This window comes from Pyrus communis, chromosome 12, assembly GCF_041283825.1.
Source record: "Pyrus communis isolate YQ-2024b chromosome 12, ASM4128382v1, whole genome shotgun sequence".
Lineage (NCBI taxonomy): Eukaryota > Viridiplantae > Streptophyta > Magnoliopsida > Rosales > Rosaceae > Pyrus > Pyrus communis.
This window is the reverse complement of record NC_142576.1, coordinates 24,837,871-24,858,411: the sequence shown is the minus strand read 5'-3', so window position 1 is coordinate 24,858,411 and position 20,541 is coordinate 24,837,871. Positions and strand designations below refer to the sequence as shown.

The 20,541-nt window shown below is 36.4% G+C and overlaps 3 protein-coding genes and 1 non-coding gene across 4 annotated transcripts; 2 read left to right on the top strand and 2 right to left on the bottom strand.

The window, feature by feature from the left end:
* Window positions 1-6,164: 6,164 nt before the first annotated feature.
* LOC137744643 (enolase) lies at window positions 6,165-9,881 on the top strand. Its single transcript, XM_068484414.2, has 15 exons — window positions 6,165-6,366; window positions 6,692-6,755; window positions 6,887-6,951; window positions 7,062-7,109; window positions 7,225-7,311; window positions 7,412-7,492; window positions 7,659-7,841; window positions 8,101-8,175; window positions 8,287-8,349; window positions 8,443-8,520; window positions 8,646-8,840; window positions 8,969-9,019; window positions 9,119-9,259; window positions 9,352-9,408; window positions 9,525-9,881. Exons 1-15 carry the CDS (start codon window positions 6,301-6,303, stop codon window positions 9,603-9,605), a joined length of 1,335 nt encoding a protein of 444 aa, XP_068340515.1. The 5' UTR covers window positions 6,165-6,300; the 3' UTR covers window positions 9,606-9,881.
* A 753-nt stretch (window positions 9,882-10,634) lies between these two features.
* TRNAL-UAA (transfer RNA leucine (anticodon UAA)) lies at window positions 10,635-10,717 on the bottom strand. The gene has a single exon. It is a non-coding gene; the product is annotated as a tRNA-Leu (tRNA).
* A 99-nt stretch (window positions 10,718-10,816) lies between these two features.
* LOC137745035 (splicing factor U2af small subunit B) lies at window positions 10,817-13,872 on the top strand. Its single transcript, XM_068484887.2, has 5 exons — window positions 10,817-11,114; window positions 11,210-11,296; window positions 11,391-11,472; window positions 12,838-12,964; window positions 13,054-13,872. The coding sequence occupies exons 1-5, from the start codon at window positions 10,875-10,877 to the stop codon at window positions 13,493-13,495; spliced, it is 978 nt and encodes a 325-aa protein (XP_068340988.2). The 5' UTR covers window positions 10,817-10,874; the 3' UTR covers window positions 13,496-13,872.
* A 1,835-nt stretch (window positions 13,873-15,707) lies between these two features.
* On the bottom strand, window positions 15,708-20,124 carry LOC137745248 (histone deacetylase HDT1-like). The gene is made up of 10 exons (XM_068485165.2): window positions 20,003-20,124; window positions 18,024-18,091; window positions 17,710-17,915; window positions 17,569-17,582; window positions 17,425-17,478; window positions 17,215-17,327; window positions 16,680-16,787; window positions 16,465-16,552; window positions 16,093-16,228; window positions 15,708-15,997 (listed from the first exon to the last, which is right to left on the bottom strand). Exons 1-10 carry the CDS (start codon window positions 20,013-20,015, stop codon window positions 15,934-15,936), a joined length of 864 nt encoding a protein of 287 aa, XP_068341266.2. The 5' UTR covers window positions 20,016-20,124; the 3' UTR covers window positions 15,708-15,933.
* Window positions 20,125-20,541: the final 417 nt, after the last annotated feature.

The window sequence follows — 20,541 nt, the reverse complement described above, 5'->3', positions numbered from 1 at the left end:
TTTCTGACTGTACGATTTACAATAAACGGATATGATTAGATGATTCTCAGAATCCTCACAAAGAGGATCCGACGAGGATCCTGCTGGATATACAACATGTTCTTGGACATATTCACTCGGATGTGTCCTCTCCACAAACACAATTCACAATTCATCAGTAGAATATCGTTGTATTAAAAGTATATAAAAAAACTCATAGTGAAAATTCGCACTTTAGTTCTCCTTAGTACAATTCATTTCAATTCGATTGATTATCGTCCTATTACGTATTAGGGGAATGTTAGGAATATTTGCATTAACCTTTTGTATTTAGATCTTTTCATTTGAAGAAATGATGTGTCATTTTTTTTACACAAAAGCAAAACCTTTAATGCTTTTAGCTAAGAATTATGATGAAAAATAGAAAATATAATTCAAATGCATTAATGTTCTTGTTTTCTTTGTAAAAAATGACACATAATTTGAAAATATCCAAATACAAATGTTAGTGCATAAATTGTGGCGCCTAACTGTTAAGTGTCATTGGTATAATTTTACGTAAAAATTTGTAGATCGCGTTCTAACAATGACCGTTGATAGCAGAACTTAAACCTTGATGCATCCAAATGATCATTTTCTGAGACGATATTTATTGAAAATGAACATGTTTTTAGGACAAAGTGTGGCTTATGTAGTTTTTGGCTCTTGATAACCATTTCATTATAGTTTTTTTTCCAATTCATTATACAGTTTTTTATTTTTTTGAAAAACTTGTTTGGTATTTTACTTTAAATTTTCATGTTAAATATTGAAACCTCAATAGAGTAATTTTTATTTTATATTTTAAAAATAAAAAACTGAAAATACTTATCAAGCAGCCTATAGTTGTGTTACAAGTGGCTCACTCTCGCAGGTTTGAAGGGCCATATGGAAGTCCAAACTTATGGAACGAGGATCCTCTCAGGATCTCTTTACGAGGATTTCATAAATTCTTCAATCACGTTCGTTTATCGTATATTATACGGTCAGTTTTCGTTAAATACTATTATATTCAATTTTAAATATAATAATTTCTAATAATTTTTAATCACACAATATACGATAAATAAATATAATTAAAAAATTCCTAAAATTCTCGCAAAGATGATCTGAACCCATTCAAAGTTATGTTCTCTTTTCAAACCAAAAGAAGTGATGGTGTACACGTGTAGTAGTAGTGTTTAAGTACTGTCATGCTACAGTTGAAGTTAGGCCACACGTGGTAGGTTTACGTCAGCACGTGTTTTCCTTGACACCTTGTGATATGCTGCAAAAGTTGCCAATCTACTGAACAAAAAAGCGAAAGCATTGTTGCATGTCTTTGTCGAGCCCACGGGCTGCAAGTGAACTGCAAGTGAAACGACTTAAAGTGTTTTTTTTTTTTTTTTTTCCGATCGATAGATTTTTATTAAAGGGTATATTATCAATTTCCCCCCTAAACTTGTGACCATTGGCCAATTTCCCCCCTGAACTTTAATTTTGGCCAATTTCCCCCCTCAACTCTCATAATTAGTCAATTCCCCCCCTGAACTTTAATTTGGCCAATTTCCCCCCTCAACTCTCAAAATTAGTCAATTTGCACCCTACTGTTAATTTTTTTTTTTTTTTAATTTTCCATCTATTCTTTTCTTAATTTTCAATCTTTCTAATAGCTTCCAACAAAGTACTAAAATTAACATAAACTCACCTGCATAATATAGGGTAAAATGTACAAAAACATAATACAATTAGTATGTGACATGGGTTGATTATAAGAAAAAGTTATGAATCGGGTTTAAAGCATGTAGAAGAAGAAATAATAACAAAAAGAAATAATAATCCTAAACTCATGGATCAAACCTATTTCAATAAAATGGGTTATTCTTAATAAGGAGTCGAAAATTATGAATAGACTAGCCGTTTTTTTACTAAAGCTCGATTCTCCGCAATTTACTTGAACTTAGCTTTCACTTTTATAAAGAAAATTGTATTCACATACAAAAATTTACACATCAATCCTTTTTGTTATCAATTTTGTATAGTCAAAAATCAAATAAAATTACTCCATACTGATTTATTATGACTAATAATACTATCTATGATAAATTGTAAAATTCTAAATTTTAATCTATTTGTAATAGGATAAAGATATAGGAACATGATTAACATACATCTTATTTAGTTTCTTACACACACTTGTTTAATTATGATCAAATTAAAAATTTAACAGTAGGGTGCAAATTGACTAATTATAAGAGTTGAGGGGGGAAATTGGCTAAATTAAAGTTGAGGGGGGAAATTGACTAATCATGAGAGTTCAGGGGGGAAATTGGCCAAAATTAAAGTTGAGGGGGGAAATTGGCTAATGGTCACAAGTTCAGGGGGGAAATTGATAATATACCCTTTATTAAATTAGTCATCGTTAGAGTTCGAATTTACACAATTATACAAAAATTTAACACATTTTTATCACTATAGTAAATAACCGCTTGTTAAACGACTTAAAGTTAATCTACGTGTTTTGTGTACACTTATGTTTTATTTTTTGACGCTACTGTCACACATTTAAATAATTTACCAAACTTTTAATAATACTCCTCTTTTGCTTTTTATGAATTTTTTTGGATACCTATTTTTCATTTTCTTTGGACGCTTATTTTTCTTGTATTAATTATGAAGAGGGTGACAGCATTGTGAAGTTTAGATTAGCACGGTAAAGTAAAATGCAACAGTTGCTGAGTTCCTCAGTCACTTTGTTACCATGCTAGTTGTTTTAAAACCCTATAGGTGTGCAAAGAAAATAATTATTTTCATGAATAAATCACTAAGCCCTTTTATGGTAATTTGTATATGAGTATAACTGTATAAGATAAAATTAACAGGTGTCTATAGACGAAACTTGGATGTACTTCAAACAACGTTCGAGTCCAAATCATAACTCACAAGATAATAGTAGGCCAACAAATCAATGATCGATATGTGTTAATAAGATCCCAAACTAACCTCACTTTTTTTTGTTTACATTAACAGAGAATCCAAAATTTAGAACTTCTTAAATATTAAATACACATGGTCAAGTTGGTTAGAGTATTTTAATTTTCCCACTACGTCTACACTCAAGGTTGTACCCCTCTCCCCTACTCTAGATTCAATTATAATATCATTCGAGGAAAAAAAAAAAATAGCTCTTCAAGTATGACCCTTTCTAGCAACATGATGTAACACTAAACAACAATTTTGAGGTTCTAATCATTCAAATATGTTACCTTAGAGTCATGTTTGAGATTGTTTGTGAAATTATTACAAGCACTCTCTCACGATCAACATAAAAAGTAAAAAAGTGTTTTTGAATCATATAATCACTTGCAAGAGAATTACATGTTATACACTTCATTAAGTAGAACTTTCAAGTATTTCACTTAGACCCTCAATAGAAATTTCAATGTGTTTCTAATTAAAGCACTTCTAACATAAGTGCTTATGAGTAGAAATGCTTCAAACATAGACAATCTCAAACAAACCCTAAATAGTATGATGATTTTTGGCTTCGTATTCTTGGGTGATAGTACTCAAGCCAATGGCAAATCCCTCAAAGTTCAAAGTGGTCAGTTTAGTGGCGAAGCCATAATTTTAGCCTATGAGGGGTCCAAATGTCTCAATTCCAAACCCTCTTCGGATATTACAAAAATTACTCTGCCATATGATGAGCAACCGACCAACGTCATTTAAGTATGGTTTGGTGTCATTTTAATCATCATCTTCCTTAAACCTAAACTTAATCATCATCTTCCTTAAACCTAAACTCTAAGCCTCTTTGACGTTCTTCCTTTCTCCCTTCACTGATCCCCAAACCAAAGTCCTGCTCAAAACTCACAAGTAACAAATTCCCTAAACTCCATAGGTGCCACCAACCTCAAATCAAATCTGACAAAATGAATTAAAGTAAAAGTCAGGTTGAGGCTCTGAGCCTACGAAAATCTTGAAAATCATAAGCATAACACTAAATTTTTATGCGTGAAAGTAATGTTAAGATGGACTTAGACCATCCTAGTCCTTTCATAGCTCTGCCTCTGTCAGTTGATCCATGGAGGCCAAAAAAAGTGACTGAATAGTGCCTCTGATAACCTCTCATTCGACTAGATAGTAACTTGATGCGCATAAACTGATCGACGTAATAACTGAGTGGGCACTCAACACCGCCTGCGCGAGCTTTTCACCCGGATCCATAGTCTTCTGTTTTCCTACGAGCCAAAGGTTTGAAAAGCTTTATATATGTGTACTCATGATCCATAGTCTTCTGTTTTCCGGGTGAAACAGAGTTACTTGCTATATATATGTGTACTCATGATCCATAGTCTTCTGTTTTCCTACGAGCCAAAGGTTCTCATTACAAAATTTATCTACCAAGTAACTATCAGTCCATTGTTTTCAAGTTCGTAGTTTATGCCACAAAAGTCTTAACAAAATACAAGCATGCAATCCCATGCGCATTCAGCCACCAATTTTTGAATGGAAATATACATTAAAAAAAAAAAGAGTAAAACCACTAATATTTAGAGAGAACCAACCACTTCAGACTTCTGGAGTCAAATCAAAGATGAATTATACAATATTATTAATTAATTGAAATAAATAAGGCCAGTAGCTTAGAAATGGACACTATTGGATGGAATTAACTCATTATATTCGGAAACAAGTTCATACATCACGTATCATAACGAATACTGTACATATAATTTTTCTTATTTATATTATGAAGCGTGGTGCATGGACTGGCGTTCCGAACACATAGAAAGATTTATGGTCAATATATTTGTCTTGAATTTGAATCGCCTCTAGAAGTGTTTAGAGCTTAAAGGTTTGGAAATTCAGGCCCTTAGTTTGTATGAAACAGACATTGAAGCCTTTAGTTTTTGTAAGGTGGACAAACAAATGAGTTAATGAAGATCGTCAAATTCAATTTGAGTTGTTTGAGCTTTAGATTCAGACACAAATTCGAAGACGATCTCTGTCCATATCACTTGATGAGGATGCAGAAACTGAAAAGAGTTTGAAGTGCAGAGATGTTACAGTTTTGTCAAACCCGTAACATGCCGCAGGAGAGAATATGCCTTGGCAGATCCGCATCGAAAGCTTGCTTAATTACAGAAATGCATGCTTGACCAAAAATATATTATTATAGAAAATATATGTTTGAAAAAAAAAGAAAAAAAAAAACTTACGTCCTCAATTGATATATAATATAAGTCATGAAAGATTCATGTAGTATAATATTAAAAAGATCTCAGTTAAAAGCCGAGACGACATCTATAGGAATAAAACGAGTCTTCAAATTGAAAATTACTAAGTACGGGAAATGTTTATAATCAATTGAGTGCTAATTCAATCACGAGTTGGTGGTTCAGTAGTAATTGGTGGATTACAAGGTTTCATTCAAATTAAAAAATGGAAGTCTTGAGTTCGAAATCCGTTCTAGACTTGTGGTCAAAGAAGGCTGAAATGTCATCTTTCTGGCCCGCGAAAAAGATGGATAATCGTGACTTGCCACTAGTTGTCCTATTTTTTATTGTAAACAATTGTATCAAATCATTAAAAATTTAAATTATGATCTGCATTTATAATGTATGATATATAAAGTGAGTAGAGTAATAATAATGACGGCATTTATATTCTTACCTAATAATTAAAAGTCTTGCATGCACAACCAATAAAACTCCTTATTTACAAGAAAAAGGAAAATGAGAATTAAATTTCATGACTATAATTTTTTTTATACCATAAAAAAAATAAAATGTGATTTTTAATTTATAAAAGGTAAAAATCATACGTACCATACCACGTGCAACTAGAAAGTCAGAAACGACCTACCCATTGAGGAATTTTTCAGAGTGCCGGGTACACCAAAAATTTTTGGTGTACCCTCACTCATAATGGTGGACCCTACCTCACTTATTTTTCAATAAAAAAATAAAATCAAATTTTTATGAGTGAGGGTACACCAAAAATTTTTGGTGTACCCGGCACTCCTAAAAATTTTTCCTACCCATTTTTCCTTTTTCTTTTATTTATATATTTATTTAATTTTCTCGCTTTTTATGTTTTTATTTTCTAACCCCAATAATTAAAAAGTTGCTTAATCGGTCAGCTAAACCTAGAAGATTAAATCGGACGGCTGTAATTAAGCAAAAGTTCCTCTACATATATGCCCGTCTCTTCAGTCTCCCGACCAAGGCTCTTACCAACTCTCTCTCATCTCACTTTCTCGACACATACTCTCTCACTTCTCTCTCTCTGCATCCATCCATGGCGACGATCCAGAGCATTAAGGCTAGGCAGATCTTCGACAGCCGTGGCAATCCCACCGTCGAGGTTCGCATCTCTTTCTCTCTCGCTCTCTCGTCGATAGTTTCTAGGTCCCCGATCTACTTGTTCGATCACTGATCGCAATCATCTTGTGCTATTCAATTCGATTAGAACGATGCGTTTCCTTCTTAATTAGGACATGCAGATTTACCAGTATTCTGTAGATTGATTGGTGTTTGATTACAGAAAAAATCATTTGTTCTTTATTTTTCCGAATTTAATTTTTTTTTAATTTCAAATTTTTAGGCCGTAATTTTGTTGAATTTTATTTTTGTAATAGATCGATAATTGTGCGATAGAAAGTAAAAAAATTGATGTGTGTTCATTGCAGGTCGATATCATACTGTCCGATGGCACTTTGGCCAGAGCCGCTGTTCCAAGTGGTGCATCCACTGGTATATATTTCTCTCATCCATCTGTATGTTTTTTGTGTTCTTCGAACGCTACGATTTTTGGAACTTGTATGGTGCAATTCTTGTTTGTTGGCTTGCATGCATCTGGTTTATCGACTGTCATTGACTTGCAGGAGTTTACGAGGCCCTTGAGTTGCGCGATGGAGGTAAAGACTACCTCGGAAAGGGTGTATCGAAGGTGAGATATTGGCAATCGCTTTGCCGTTACTTTTCTTTTACATACCACCCTGTTTGAACATTGTGTTGATGTATTTGTGATTGGTTTACTAACCTTTATGTTGTGTGCAGGCTGTGAACAATGTCAACTCAATCATCGGCCCTGCTTTGATCGGCAAGGTTGGTTGAATTTCGCGTGCTATTGCATAATGTGTTTCGTTTTAATCGATTTATTGTTTTTACTTGAAATTTTCTGTTCTAACGTTTTACTTGGATTTCTTGTTGCATTATATAGGACCCAAGTGAACAGACTGCTATTGACAACTTCATGGTTCAACAGCTCGATGGAACTGTTAACGAGTGGGGTTGGTGCAAACAAAAGGTATAACATATTTGTGCTTGTTACGTTTGGCCTATATGTGCAAATCTTTGGTTGTAGGAATTGTCAGTCAAACTAATTTGGATATACTTTTGTTTTTCAGCTTGGTGCAAATGCCATTTTGGCCGTGTCTCTTGCAGTCGCCAAGGCTGGCGCTAGCGTCAAGAAAATTCCTCTGTACAAGGTAATAGCTTCGTGTAGATCAGAATCAGATTATATCTATTGCGCTTCTTTTCTATTTATTGTTCAGTGTTAGGTGTTAAAGGACTGGATGAATTGCTCTTTCCGTTTTTATCTGTATCTTTTTCATTGCATGTCTGATTTTAATGTTGCCATCTCTTAAATTGCAGCATATCGCCAATCTTGCTGGCAACAAGAACTTAGTTTTGCCTGTTCCTGCTTTCAATGTCATCAACGGTGGATCGCATGCAGGAAACAAGCTTGCAATGCAGGAGTTCATGATTCTTCCTGTTGGAGCTTCCTCATTCAAGGAAGCCATGAAGATGGGCGTGGAAGTATATCACAACCTTAAGGTGGGTTACCCTTTCCTTGAGGGAAGGGGTTTAGAGTATTTTGGGAATGTATTGTTCTTATTCTATATTCATGAGATCATCATAGGGTCATTGCGATGAGGGAATTTTAATATTTCTCTTCCCTGAATTGTCTGCTAAATCACGCCGTTACTTTCCCCCAATATTTTCAGGATCCGCGCCCTTGATATGTTGAGCATGCTTGCATGATTCAATTATGCTTCTTAATTTCTCACTGACCACTGTCTTGTGTTCTCTATAGTCTGTGATTAAAAAGAAGTACGGTCAGGATGCAACCAATGTTGGTGATGAAGGTGGATTTGCTCCTAACATCCAGGTTAACCATAGTTTTAAGAAACCTAATCATTCAATTGAAGTTTTTACTCGTTCCTTTTTATTTCTTGCACATTTGTGTACTGAAATCATCATTATTTTTACATGAATTCAGGAGAACAAGGAAGGTCTTGAATTGCTCAAGACAGCCATTGAGAAGGCTGGATACACCGGCAAAGTAAGTTTATTTCTAATCACCGAAGTTCTACTACAAAGAAATTTTTTTGACTCTGCAACAGTTATGAACGGAATTTCATTTTGTTTTCTTCAGGTTGTCATTGGAATGGATGTTGCTGCATCTGAGTTTTATGGATCAGATAAAACCTATGATCTGAACTTCAAGGAAGAGGTTAGCCTTTTTACAATCCCCTCCATTGAATCTGTGTTGCCGCTTTTTGTTTATCCAACCTCGAAAAATGTTTATTCTTAATTAATTGTTAACTTAATTTTCTATCTTCTTTTCTGTCTGTACAGAAAAATGATGGTTCCCAAAAGATCTCAGGAAATGCTCTAAAGGACCTCTACAAGTCATTTGCAAGTGAGTACCCTATTGTTTCAATTGAAGATCCATTTGACCAAGATGACTGGGAACACTATGCCAAGATGACAGCTGAAGTTGGAGAAAAAGTACAAATTGTGGGAGATGATCTGTTGGTCACCAACCCCAAGGTCGGTTGATTTCTTAAGCGATGTTTACCTTGTCTCTTTCCCCCGAGTGAAAAGGGGAATCAATTTAATGTATCTTTCTGATGTCCTAACTTCATCGACATCTCTACTTTTCCTGTTTATATTTTCAGAGGGTTGAGAAGGCAATCAAGGAGAAATCTTGCAATGCTCTTCTTCTCAAGGTACGACAGGGATCTCACTCCTTAATCGATCATACTAGATCTTGTGTATTTTTACCATCATGAAAATTTTAACCCTTTTTAATCTTGTTTGGAATACAGGTGAATCAAATTGGATCCGTAACTGAGAGCATTGAGGCTGTTAGAATGTCCAAGAAAGCTGGATGGGGTGTGATGGCCAGCCACCGCAGTGGAGAAACCGAGGATACCTTCATTGCTGATCTCTCCGTGGGTTTGGCCACGGTAATTATTTGATCTGAAATCTATGTCATCCCTCAGTTTTCTCCAAACACCCTCATTTGATTTCTCATGATTTTTTTTTTAAATTTTCTCAGGGACAAATCAAGACAGGAGCTCCCTGTAGGTCGGAGCGTCTTGCCAAGTACAACCAGGTTTGTACCAGCACTAGTTTCTTTGTGTTTATGATTTTGTTAAATTTCTTTGGTCATTGCTTCGTCCAATTCTTCTTTAATTTAGCTTCCGAAAATATCTTGTTTTGTATATGCAGCTCTTGCGAATTGAGGAGGAGCTTGGTTCAGAGGCAGTGTATGCCGGAGCCAAGTTCCGCGTGCCTGTTGAGCCCTATTAGATTATGAAGTGCTTCCAAAGCTTTTGCGGGATGTGAGAAATCGGAGTTTCACAACATAGGGAATAGTTATGTGGAACTTGAAACCCTTTTTCCAATAAGTTTCAGATAAGTTTTGTTCTGAGAGCTTGAAAACAGTGGTCTACTGAAAGTTTTCGAGTAAGCATGTTCGACTATGTACTCTGTTTTGAGTTGGTTTTTTTTAAGTGTTTGCTGCTACTTAATTTTTGGTAATCGTTTTGTGAATGTGCTGTGTTTAAGAACAAGTTTTCGTCCTTCTGCTTCAGTGTTCGCTGTGCAATTATCGTTTACTCTTTTCGAGTGATATGTCAAGTTACTCCCTACACCCTTTTGGGTATTGTTTTTATCAATCTTAGTCAAGAAGGAACGTTTCATTCGATTTCTTTTGATCCGGAGAAACGTGTTCATCTTCAATATGCTTCGAGTGTTCGCTCTGGACGGAGTCTCCGTGTTGTATACGCTTCAAAAGTTCGTTTTGGATTGTGATTGATAAGAACGCTTCAATGTTTTTCAAGTTTGATTTGGTCTGAGATTGATAAGAAACATCATAATTATTGTCTCCTTTTGTAAATGAAAGGTTTTATGTTTGACTCACATTAATGACAAGTTATTGAAGTACTATGACTAACCTATGGTGTGGCTTATCACAAGTGCCACTCTCCCCTTAATGTCGAATATTAGTGTGTATGGAGAAAAAACGTCATAGACATCGAGTAAGGTACCGCTCGCTGAGATTCTTTTGTATGTTGGTCTTGCTTGGTCTTCAGAGTCCCATGGAGCACGAGAGTTGCCCTTAAGAAGTGAATCCGGATCCTAGCGAGATCATCTTCGTGAGGATTTCGATGAATCGTGTTTGTTTATCGTATATCGTGCGATCAATTTTTGTTAGATGCTGTTTGTGTTTAATTTTAAATAAAAATGATTCTCACCAAAAGAATCCGAAGAGGATCCTGTTGGTTAAGAAGTAGTCCTACCAAGTAACACAAAAAAATTTAATAAAACAAAAAAGAATGCAGGCTGTGGGGTTCGAACCCACGCGTACTTATGTACAGCAGATCTTAAGTCTGCCCCCTTAACCTCTCGGGCAAACCTGCTTGACGTTAATAGGTCACCAAAATATTATCTTTATTAGTTTGAACGGGGCAATTATTCAAGCTGCAACAATAGCGGTGCCGCTGCGCGTTTCATAAAACTTAAAACCCTAAAACAAGGTCAAAGGCATCAAACAATCACAATTCGGAGGTCACATCCATGGCGGAGCACTTAGCATCCATCTTCGGCACCGAGAAGGACCGCGTCAACTGCCCCTTCTACTTCAAGATCGGAGCTTGCCGGCACGGCGACCGCTGCTCCCGCCTCCACACCAAGCCCAGCATCAGCCCCACCCTCCTCCTCTCCAACATGTACCAGCACCCCGATATGCTCACCAACCCCGGCGTCGACCCCAAGGGCCAAGCCATCGACCCCCGCAAGATCCAGGACAACTTCGAGGTCACTCATTTCTCTCTCTCTCTCCCTCTCTCTCCCCATATATCTATACATATATTTTGGTTTTAATCCGAATTGGATTTTCGTTTCGAATGCAGGATTTTTATGAGGATCTGTTTGAGGAGCTGGGCAAGTACGGACAGATCGAGAGCTTGAATATCTGTGACAATTTGGCTGATCACATGGTATAATTTCTAGGGTTTCTGTGTCTCCTTGTTTTTGAATTTTTGATCTTTGGTGTTGGACTGATTGGTTGTGCTCATGTGTTTATGGGAGTAGGTTGGTAACGTGTACGTTCAGTTCAGGGAGGAAGACCATGCTCAAGCTGCGCTTCAGAATCTCACTGGGAGGTTCTATGCAGGTTAGTTCCCCTCCTTTATCTTATCTTGATATGTTACGGATAACATGATCGATAGTCATGATGGTATAGTGGCTTTATCTGCCGCTGTAATATGTTCCGCCGAAGTCACTTTCCTGTCTTTTGATTGATTTATGATCAGTAGATGTAGTGTGCTACATTGCAGTTCAGTGTTTATAGTTTGCACGTTATTGCTGAACTTCCAACTTAGAGTCGAGCTATAAAAGCGGACCGGGTTTATTTCGAATTTTTGATTGTTCGAATTTTAAACATGCTGTCTATCAGGGCTGGCCTTGAGACTGTTGGATTTCGGGTGAAAGTAAATTGTGCAGTCACACAATCTCACATAAGAAATTTCTATTTGTATATTGTTAGAAGACAATACTTATTTTATAGATTTGCAATCATTTGAGTGAGTTACTCAAATTTCAATTTGTAATGGTGTTGCATAATTATTTCCTGGCTTGGCATTATCGTAAACTATGACAGTTCCGTAAATACGATTAATTAATAAATCTGGTTTCAGGTCTTTAGGTATTGAGATTCAAAGTTTCAGACCATGTCCAATTTAGCCCAAGTGGGTTGGAACGGCCGAATTAGGTTTTCTGAGCTACAAGCATTGTACTTTGGTCCGTCTTTTACTCATCTTAGATTATGATTTGATGAACTACATTTTGTTCAGGTAATTCATAGTTATCCACCGATATGTGTATTTTGGCTGTACTCTTGTTTTTCCTTTAATTGGACTGATCTTGAATTGATGCTTATCTATTACAGAGACGGATTGGTTCTTATATGTGTACCCGTGTCTAGTTCTATGTTTTTTTTTCTGGTTCAAACATACTTTATTCATCTTTATATCTAGGCCGAAAGGGGGAGTGTCCATTGGCCATAAAGTTTACCCATTAGTAGATTACAAAATTTACTTTAAAAAGGAAGAAATAAAGGTTAAAAATCGTTTGTAGATGATTCATACATCAACCATAAAACTTGATCCGTAGAAATGACTGCATGGTTGTCTTATAGTTGTTGGACCATTAAACGAGAGCACGCGTATTTAATTCCTCAGTAACTTGTGACACTGTTAATCATTACAACCATTTGCAAGTTAATGTAATGAAGCTTTATCCTTAAAATTATATCGGTAGGGTTCCGGTCAATTTGAGTTACTTTTAATTGTACATGTTGGAATCAGGAGAGTTTCAATATTTTTTGTTGGTCGGGTGTGTGGGGTGGTGGCCACTCCTATTATTCCTGATCTTTTTATTGTTCTTTCTTTACAATGATAGTACTATTGGTAGTAGTAGGGTTACTGCTATCATGCAATTACTAACGTTTTGGTAATATGATGAATGTTAAACATTCTAGGGCGTCCCATCATTGTCGACTTTTCCCCGGTGACGGATTTTCGTGAAGCTACCTGTAGGCAGTATGAAGAAAATGTATGCAATCGAGGTGGCTACTGCAACTTCATGCACTTGAAGAAAATTAGCAGGTGAGATGGTGCTTTTCTCATGTTTTGCAAACAGCATGATTTTCATTAAGACTTGTTTGTTTATAGCACATAATTTTGTCAATTATTAGGGAGTTGAGGAGGCGGTTATTTGGGAGAAACAAGCGAAGGCATAGTCGCAGTCGAAGCAGAAGCCGCAGTCCTCAAAGGCATCAACGTGGTGGTTATCAGGAGCGCCCACATGGAGGTCGTGGTTTCGGTAGAAGAGGAGAAGATGAGAGAGATCATCGTTTCAATGATAAAAGCAGGAGGCCTAGAAGCCGTAGTCCTGGGCGTAGAGGAAGAAGTAGAAGCCCTGTGGGCTCTGGGCGAAGGAGGAGTCCTCCAGCCAGAGAAAGTAGTGCCGAAAGAAGGGCTAAGATCGAACAATGGAACAAGGAGAGGGAACAGGTGGATTCTGGAAATAAGTATGATGACAATAATAACAGCAACAATCATGATGATCAATGGGATGGTTCTGCAGAGAACAATGATCAGTACTTCAACGACCCTCAGCAGCACCAACACAAGTAGTAGCATGATAGATACAAAGTCGAGCTACCTGCTTCCGAGATCAAGACTCAGTTATCTCAAGCAGCTTACCGTGTTACTTGTATACAAGTTGGCTGTTGTCCAAGAACTATGTCCAGTATTCGGTGTGAAGCGTTTTGCAGGCAGTAAGGTAATTTCTCGATCGTGGTTTAGGAGTCTGCCGCTTGCAATGGTGAGTTTTTATTATAGGAAACATCCTAGTGTATGGGAAGTAAGAGACATGAATGTTTACTGGAATTGAGATATTCTCTGAGATGTCTTATTAAGTTTTTTACCCTATGTTGTTAGAATCGTTAGCGTGATCTTTTGTTGCTGCTTTTGCTAATTCGGGTGGTGCTAATATACTATTATTTCCGTAAGTTCCTGTCTACATATTTTCGTAGGTAGTAGGCGTGCTGATAGTTTGTTTTCCGGACCAACTCGTGGGTTCCTGTGAAAACAGGATTACCAGCACCAGCCAAGTCATTGCGAATGTGGCTCCTTGCTTAACGGTACGCAGTAAAAATTTTGTCGAAACTGCGTAGCTTTTTCACCGGCGGGAGCGAATTAGCTAATGAACCGAACCGAGTAAACCTTTCTCCAATTCTCGACATTTTAAGATGGAAACTCGAATTTCCGGATTGGATACTGGAAACCTGTGACCGAGAGAATGAAACTCCGATCGTTAAAAGTTCGGATCCTAAAACTCGAGATTTCATCAATCCTTAGAAGCTTGGACGCTTGTAGGTTCGACTGGTGTTCGACCGTGTAGGGCAGTACGGACTGGCGTTCCCAATTTTGGGGAAAGGATCCTCTCCGGACCCAAACCCACCGGATCCTCTAGATCCTTCTTCTTTGAAGGCGTCGTCGTCCTTCCCGGAGTCGGCGTCGTGCTTCCCCAGAGTTGGCTTCGTGATCAAGCTTCTTCTCAAGCTTCCCATGTTTTATTTTCTTTTTCGATTGGTGTTCTCAGATGTTTAACAATGAAAGAGAGAGAGAGGAGAGAGAGAGAGAGAGAAATAATACAATTTGTGGGCTTAAATTAGACCAGCCAACTCCGGGGAAGCACGACGCTGACTCCGGGAAGGCCGATGGCGCCGACTTGGCCTTCAAAGAAGAAGATCTGGAGGATCCTGTGGGTTTGAGTCCGGAGAGGATCCTCTCCCCCAATTTTGATCTTGCTAAAACAAGAAACTCCCTTTGGTACAGCAGGCGTGCGCCACGGCTTCCAAGTCTCGGAATCTTCCTTATTGCACACAAGTGTGCAAAAAATATCCACTAAACATTCCATTACAATTCTAACAATGTATCACGAAATTAAGTGTTGGTTTGGTATTACTGTGCTTTGAAAAAAAAAGTGAGAATAAGCAATTGTAAGAAAAAACAGTTAAGTGTATGGTAAACAACGAAAGCAACATGTGAAGGAAAAAGCTAACAGTGACACCTACATTCAGAAATAATGTACCAAGTGTCACTTACTTTTCAAAAATAGTACAGTAAGTATATCTTTTTGTAAGAGTGCTTAAGAGTAGAAGTGCTTTCCATAAAAGCGATCATTTGCCATTGTAATTATTTAGCATTCTAACAGACATTCAACATTCCATCAACTTAAAATTTAACATCCTAACAATCTAATCACGTTAAAGGTTGATATCAATACATGTGATGATACATAATAGTAAAAGGGTGATAACCAACAACAAAATTTCAAGTGAAAAAATTAATAACTAACAATCTTTCTATGCAGTTTGAAATTTATTTTATTTTAAGTCAAAAACCTAGTTCGGTTTAACATGATTTCTGAATAAGCCGAATCAAACCAAACCAAACATATTGCATTTTAGTCCAGGTTTACATTTTGAGTGGAAATTTAATCCCAAACCGGTCGAATAACGGTTTAACATTTAGAGTCATTTTTTTCGATTTTCTTTGTATTTGCTTTCTGTAGCCTTCTTCATTGAATCTGTTCCTAACTTTCAATTAACTGCCATTTCAACAATTAGACAATTTATAACCGTTCCTTTCTCATAGACACGTGAATCCGCAATGGAAGTTTGACTTGCGCTAACAAAAGCAAAGCCGTCAATAACAGCAAGCTGAGGACTTGCGCTAACAAAAGCAAAGCCGCTTATGGGCCAAGGCCCCTAACAGCTTCCTAACGAAACAACCATTTCTGAAACGAAAGTGACAAGCAGCTACGTAAAATGCGCAACAGTTCCTCACAACGTCTCAAATTCGAAAACCATAGAATTCAAAATAGTTGTAGCAAGATGCCTCCCAGATCAACTGCAAAAGTTTCTCATCCACGCCGGTTCAAACAGAACCAGTTAAGTTAGTAACGAATAATACGCTAATATCTCCGTTATCTTACTAAACCTACTTCTTTCTTCTCACGAATCCCAAAACATCAAGATGGTGGAGGCAGGAGACTAATCTGCCCTTCACTTTGCAGCACTGTGCTTTGCCTTTGTATGGCTTTGCAACGCACCATCGGAGTTAAATGACCTGCGTGAAGCACAGCACAAGAAATTATAATTCCGTTCACGCGGAGACAGAAACTATCAACAATGGAACTTTTTCAAAAAATAAAACAAAATTACCTGTTGCAGGGTTGGCAATGGAAGGCACCGCTTGGTTTAGGAGCCTGTTGCTTTGACTGATCGGAAGTAGCTGGTTTTTTCCCAGTCTGCTTTGAAGGGTGAGGAGTTGCAGTGTGGACGCTGCCTTTCTTGCTACCTGCACGGACAATTAGCAGTCAAATAAACATCTCCATTTCAGAATTGTCGCTAACCGGTAATATATAACATATTCAATTGAAATGATACAAATGTCGTCAGCATATTCCACCACAAATCCATGTTTACACGTTTAAATTTCTTAAAAACTTTGTAATATGTGTATTCCACAGCAAACATCAAAATGATTAAAATGGTAATAGCATAAAAAATAGCATCGGAAGACAAAGAACTGACCAGCCTTTTCAGGAGTAATGAACTTTGGCTTCTTGTCATTAGCAGGTGTTTTAGTAGACTCAGCAGGTCGCTTCTTGCCAACATCAGCCTTGACAACAAATAAGACAAATACATTTACTTAGAAATAATAATTTGATAACGATAACAACACAGAAGGGATATAAGCACTCTCCAACATCAAAAACTAAAGGCGTTGATAATAGGAGTACTATCACCTTCTTCGGAGTCTCTTCATCCTCATCACTGTCATCAGTTTCATCGTCACTATCAGAATCATCATCACTTTCGTCAAAATCTTCACCGCTATCTCCCTTAGCCAAGGGCTGTAAAACAACTCAGGCAGGAAGATATATTCAGTACTCTAGTCTCCGAATAATAATTCAGTAATCAGTTTCAAATGCAAGAAGTTGATCATTCCAGAGTGCTGTAAACAGAATATTATGGCATGAATGCCAATTCAATGTTTTAAATGTCAAACTACTAGTAGTCACACCTAAGTAATTATTTCCCAACCCCAGGATCTATATTTCTAAAAGTAACACCTAAATAAAGTGTTTTCTGTTCAGATTTGTTATGGAACACCACTATTAAATATACCTAAAATACAGAGATGACGGGCAAAGAAATGTTTGATTCAGATGTGCTTTTATCAGTTAACCATGGTAGGTAAGGTACCTTAGACATTCACATATGGTAAAATATTTCAGTTACTGAAAAGGAAATTCAAACAGAATTGAAAGATGTGAATACCTGATCACCAAACTCTTCATCGTCAGATTCATCATCATCATCGCTACTAGCTTCCTTTTGCTCAGATATACTAGGTTTTTTAGCTACCTCAGTACCATTCACCTTTGCCTTTCCTGTAAGACAACTCGTTCCAAATCACAATATAAAGTTATTGAAAAGAAAAATAAAACTCAAATCCCAGTTATAAAAAATGAATTAGCATATCTTTACCCTTATCAACCAGAGTAGGTGCCCTAATAGGTGGTGCATCCTCCTCTTCAGAATCTAGACAAAAAAACATATCAACTGCTTAAGAATCAAATGCGATTGGAAGTTAGAACTATGATAGAACCAAATATCATAACAGGGACTCACCAGACTCCTCATTAGTGAAAAGGAAACATAATACAGTCAAGGAGATAACAAATAATTTAACGATCAAGAAAATAATATAAGAATTGAGTACAATGTAAGACACACCATTTAAACATGAAATGACATTAACAAAAAGGATATCCCAAAGACTTGTATCCAGTGAAGTGGACGCTCCCATTTTTCCAGTTATGGGATAGCTCAAATTTCTGATCAAACACAATATCAAACATTAACTGCGGGTATTTGTCAGCAGAAAGAAATCCAAGGGCAAGCTTCTGATTGCCAATTTTCGCAAAGAGTGAAATAGGATCGCTTCCCTTCGCTTTCTTAAGGTCATCAAGACAACCCTGCATTACGAAAATAATTTTTACACCAATTTTCGCAATATATTAAAGGCAAAAGAAACAGAAAAATGAAAAATTAACGGTCACAAAATTTTACGGCTCGCTGAGTACCTGTGAAAGGTGCAGGAGCTTTTTACCAGGTTCAACAACAAGAGACTGACCACTTTTTACCTCAGCACCTGGACATTGAGTCACAATAAGTAGTAATTAATAACTGCAAATTTGAAAGCAAAGAAAATAAAAAAGGGCCGGAAACTGATGTGGCAAGTTTCAGAATGAATACAAGACATCAAAGTTCTGTTTCAAAGAGTGAAAACCGTATCATTTAGTGACAAGCATGCTGAACACGAAAAAGATGCCTATTTTCCAAAATAAGAAAAAATCAAAATCATTTAAATGCAAGCTTGTGTACTTTTCAATACCGCATTTATAATATATTAAAATTAAACATGGAAGGGAAAAAACGCAAACGAGTTTCCTGAATCACATCAATCCAACGCAAAAACAATTATGGAAAAAACACAAACGAGATTCCTAAACAGATAACAAAGCATCTTTAACATAAATCACATACAATTGTATTCACCACAAGCACATTACATTGGTTCAAAACGAAATACAATGATTATAATTTTGTTACCATAACATCTCCAACATGTACAAAGAATTAACACGAACGTGCATTTACAAGACTAAACATATTTTCCATTTATTTTCTCGGCAAACAAACAGAGTGAAGTAAGTTCTAAATAAGCAACATGAAGCCAGAAAAATACTTACCAAAACATTTTAAAAAGAAAAAAAAGCTCAAAACCCTAAGGGCTGGTTTGAAAAAAAACTGCTTTTGCTGTGAGAATAAGCAGCAGAGTGTTTGGTGAACTATTTTGTAAAAATGCTTTTGAAAAAAAAAACAGTATTATAGTGTTTGGTAAATTTTTATGTAAAACAGATGTGAAAAAAAGCTGGCTTTTCAAAGCTGAGTTTTGCAGCTTCTTGTTTTTGGGTTTTTTTCATCCAAAACTATGAAAAAAAGCTGAAGCTGAATGTTTACCAAACATAAAAACAACTGCCAGTTTTTTTTTATACCAATTTTTTTCAAAATCATCCAAACCAAGTCTAAGTCAAGCACAATGAAAATTTAACCAGACTAAGCCCTAAGGAAATTTAACCATACTAGTCCTTCCATTTTCCCTAGTTTTCTCGGCAATCAAGCAGCAAAAATGTTTCGTAAAGAAAAACCCTAACAAATCAACAATCAGACAAATAAAGATCTGTTTGGTACCCTACTTGAATCTAACTTTTTAAAGTAAAAATTAATTTTCAAGTTTTATGCTTTAAAAACCTGTTTGGTAAAACTATTTTCAAAACTTGAACTCAAGACTAATTCAAAAATATAATTTATTATCTAAAAATATGAGTTTATAAAGTTTTTAAACTTAAACACACTCATTTCTTTTTTCACTCCAAATCTCTCTCATTTTCTCTCTCTTTCTCTTTTTTCATTATCCTTTGTCCCTCCTTCAATCTACTCTCTTCATTCTTTCCATTCTCTCTCACTCATCTTTCTTTTTTCTTCAATCATCTCTTAATCTCTTTCCTACTCTCCCCTCTTTCTCCCCTTCCTGCGATCTCCTCTTTTTAGATTTCTTTGTTTAGTTTAAGAAGTAAGATTCAAAATTTTTAAATCGCAAACCAATTAATTTTTTAACTCAAATTGTTTTCAAGAAATATTCTTAAGAAATGTTTTGAAAAAAAATTCAAATAGGATACCAAACAGGCCCTAATATTTTCAGTTATTTTCTCAGCAAACCAGCACAGTAAATTAATTTCTAAATGAAGAACATGGAACCAGAAAAATACTAGAATAAATATAATTTAAAAAAATAAACTTCCGACGAGCTTATACCCACAGCATCAAAACTTAACCAGACTAGAACCCTCATTTCCTCGAATTTTCTCGGCAACCAAACGGCGAAAATGTTAGAAATAAAAATGCAAAATCAGCAACGAGAAAACAAAACCCCAACAAATCAAAAGATCAGGAAGAGAGGGGTTTTCAAAATTACAGAGAGAGAGAGAGAGAGGAATACCCCAAAACTCCATTGCTTGCTAGTGCTAGGTTTTCTAGAAGGCTCTGCAGAATCTCAATTTCGAATTCTCGGTTTCTTTTTTGGTTCCAATTTTAATCTTGAGGAACGAGGCGGATCATTTTATATGGAGTCTACACAGTATGACGCAGAGTGAGGAAGTGACACGTGTCAATAGTCTCACGCCCCCTCGGTTGGGCAGCCCAGAAGGTGTCTTTTGGACATCCAGTTTTTATTTGACAAATCAGGCCCAAAATCTAACAGGAAGCAACCCAAGAGCCTAAGCCGATATATTTGGCAGCCTCACTAATAAATTTACGAAAAAAATGATTTCCGCACACAGATTTACTTCTTTGGCCCTTATTTTTACTTTATGTCTTAATCGCATATTTATTTTTTAAAATTTAGAGATCACAAATAAAAAGAAATGTGTAAATATAGAAAATAAGTGTGCGAAAATTACTTTTTTCTTTTCTGATAAGAAGGATTTAGGGGACGAGATCAATGCAGAATGTGGTAGAGCGTTCGAATTACCTTGTGGC

Excerpts from the sequence above, each read along its gene's own strand:
- LOC137745035 (XM_068484887.2), top strand. The coding sequence starts at position 10,875 with ATGGCGGAGCACTTAGCATCCATCTTCGGCACCGAGAAGGACCGCGTC. Across the intron at positions 11,473-12,837 it reads CACTGGGAGGTTCTATGCAG|GGCGTCCCATCATTGTCGAC; the intron begins GTTAGTTCCCCT and ends TAAACATTCTAG. Across the intron at positions 12,965-13,053 it reads CACTTGAAGAAAATTAGCAG|GGAGTTGAGGAGGCGGTTAT; the intron begins GTGAGATGGTGC and ends GTCAATTATTAG.
- LOC137744643 (XM_068484414.2), top strand. The coding sequence starts at position 6,301 with ATGGCGACGATCCAGAGCATTAAGGCTAGGCAGATCTTCGACAGCCGT. Across the intron at positions 8,841-8,968 it reads TGTTGGTCACCAACCCCAAG|AGGGTTGAGAAGGCAATCAA; the intron begins GTCGGTTGATTT and ends TTATATTTTCAG. Across the intron at positions 9,020-9,118 it reads GCAATGCTCTTCTTCTCAAG|GTGAATCAAATTGGATCCGT; the intron begins GTACGACAGGGA and ends TTTGGAATACAG.
- LOC137745248 (XM_068485165.2), bottom strand. Across the intron at positions 17,916-18,023 it reads AGCTCCTGCACCTTTCACAG|GGTTGTCTTGATGACCTTAA; the intron begins GTACTCAGCGAG and ends TTCGTAATGCAG. Across the intron at positions 16,788-17,214 it reads ATGAAGAGTTTGGTGATCAG|CCCTTGGCTAAGGGAGATAG; the intron begins GTATTCACATCT and ends GTTGTTTTACAG.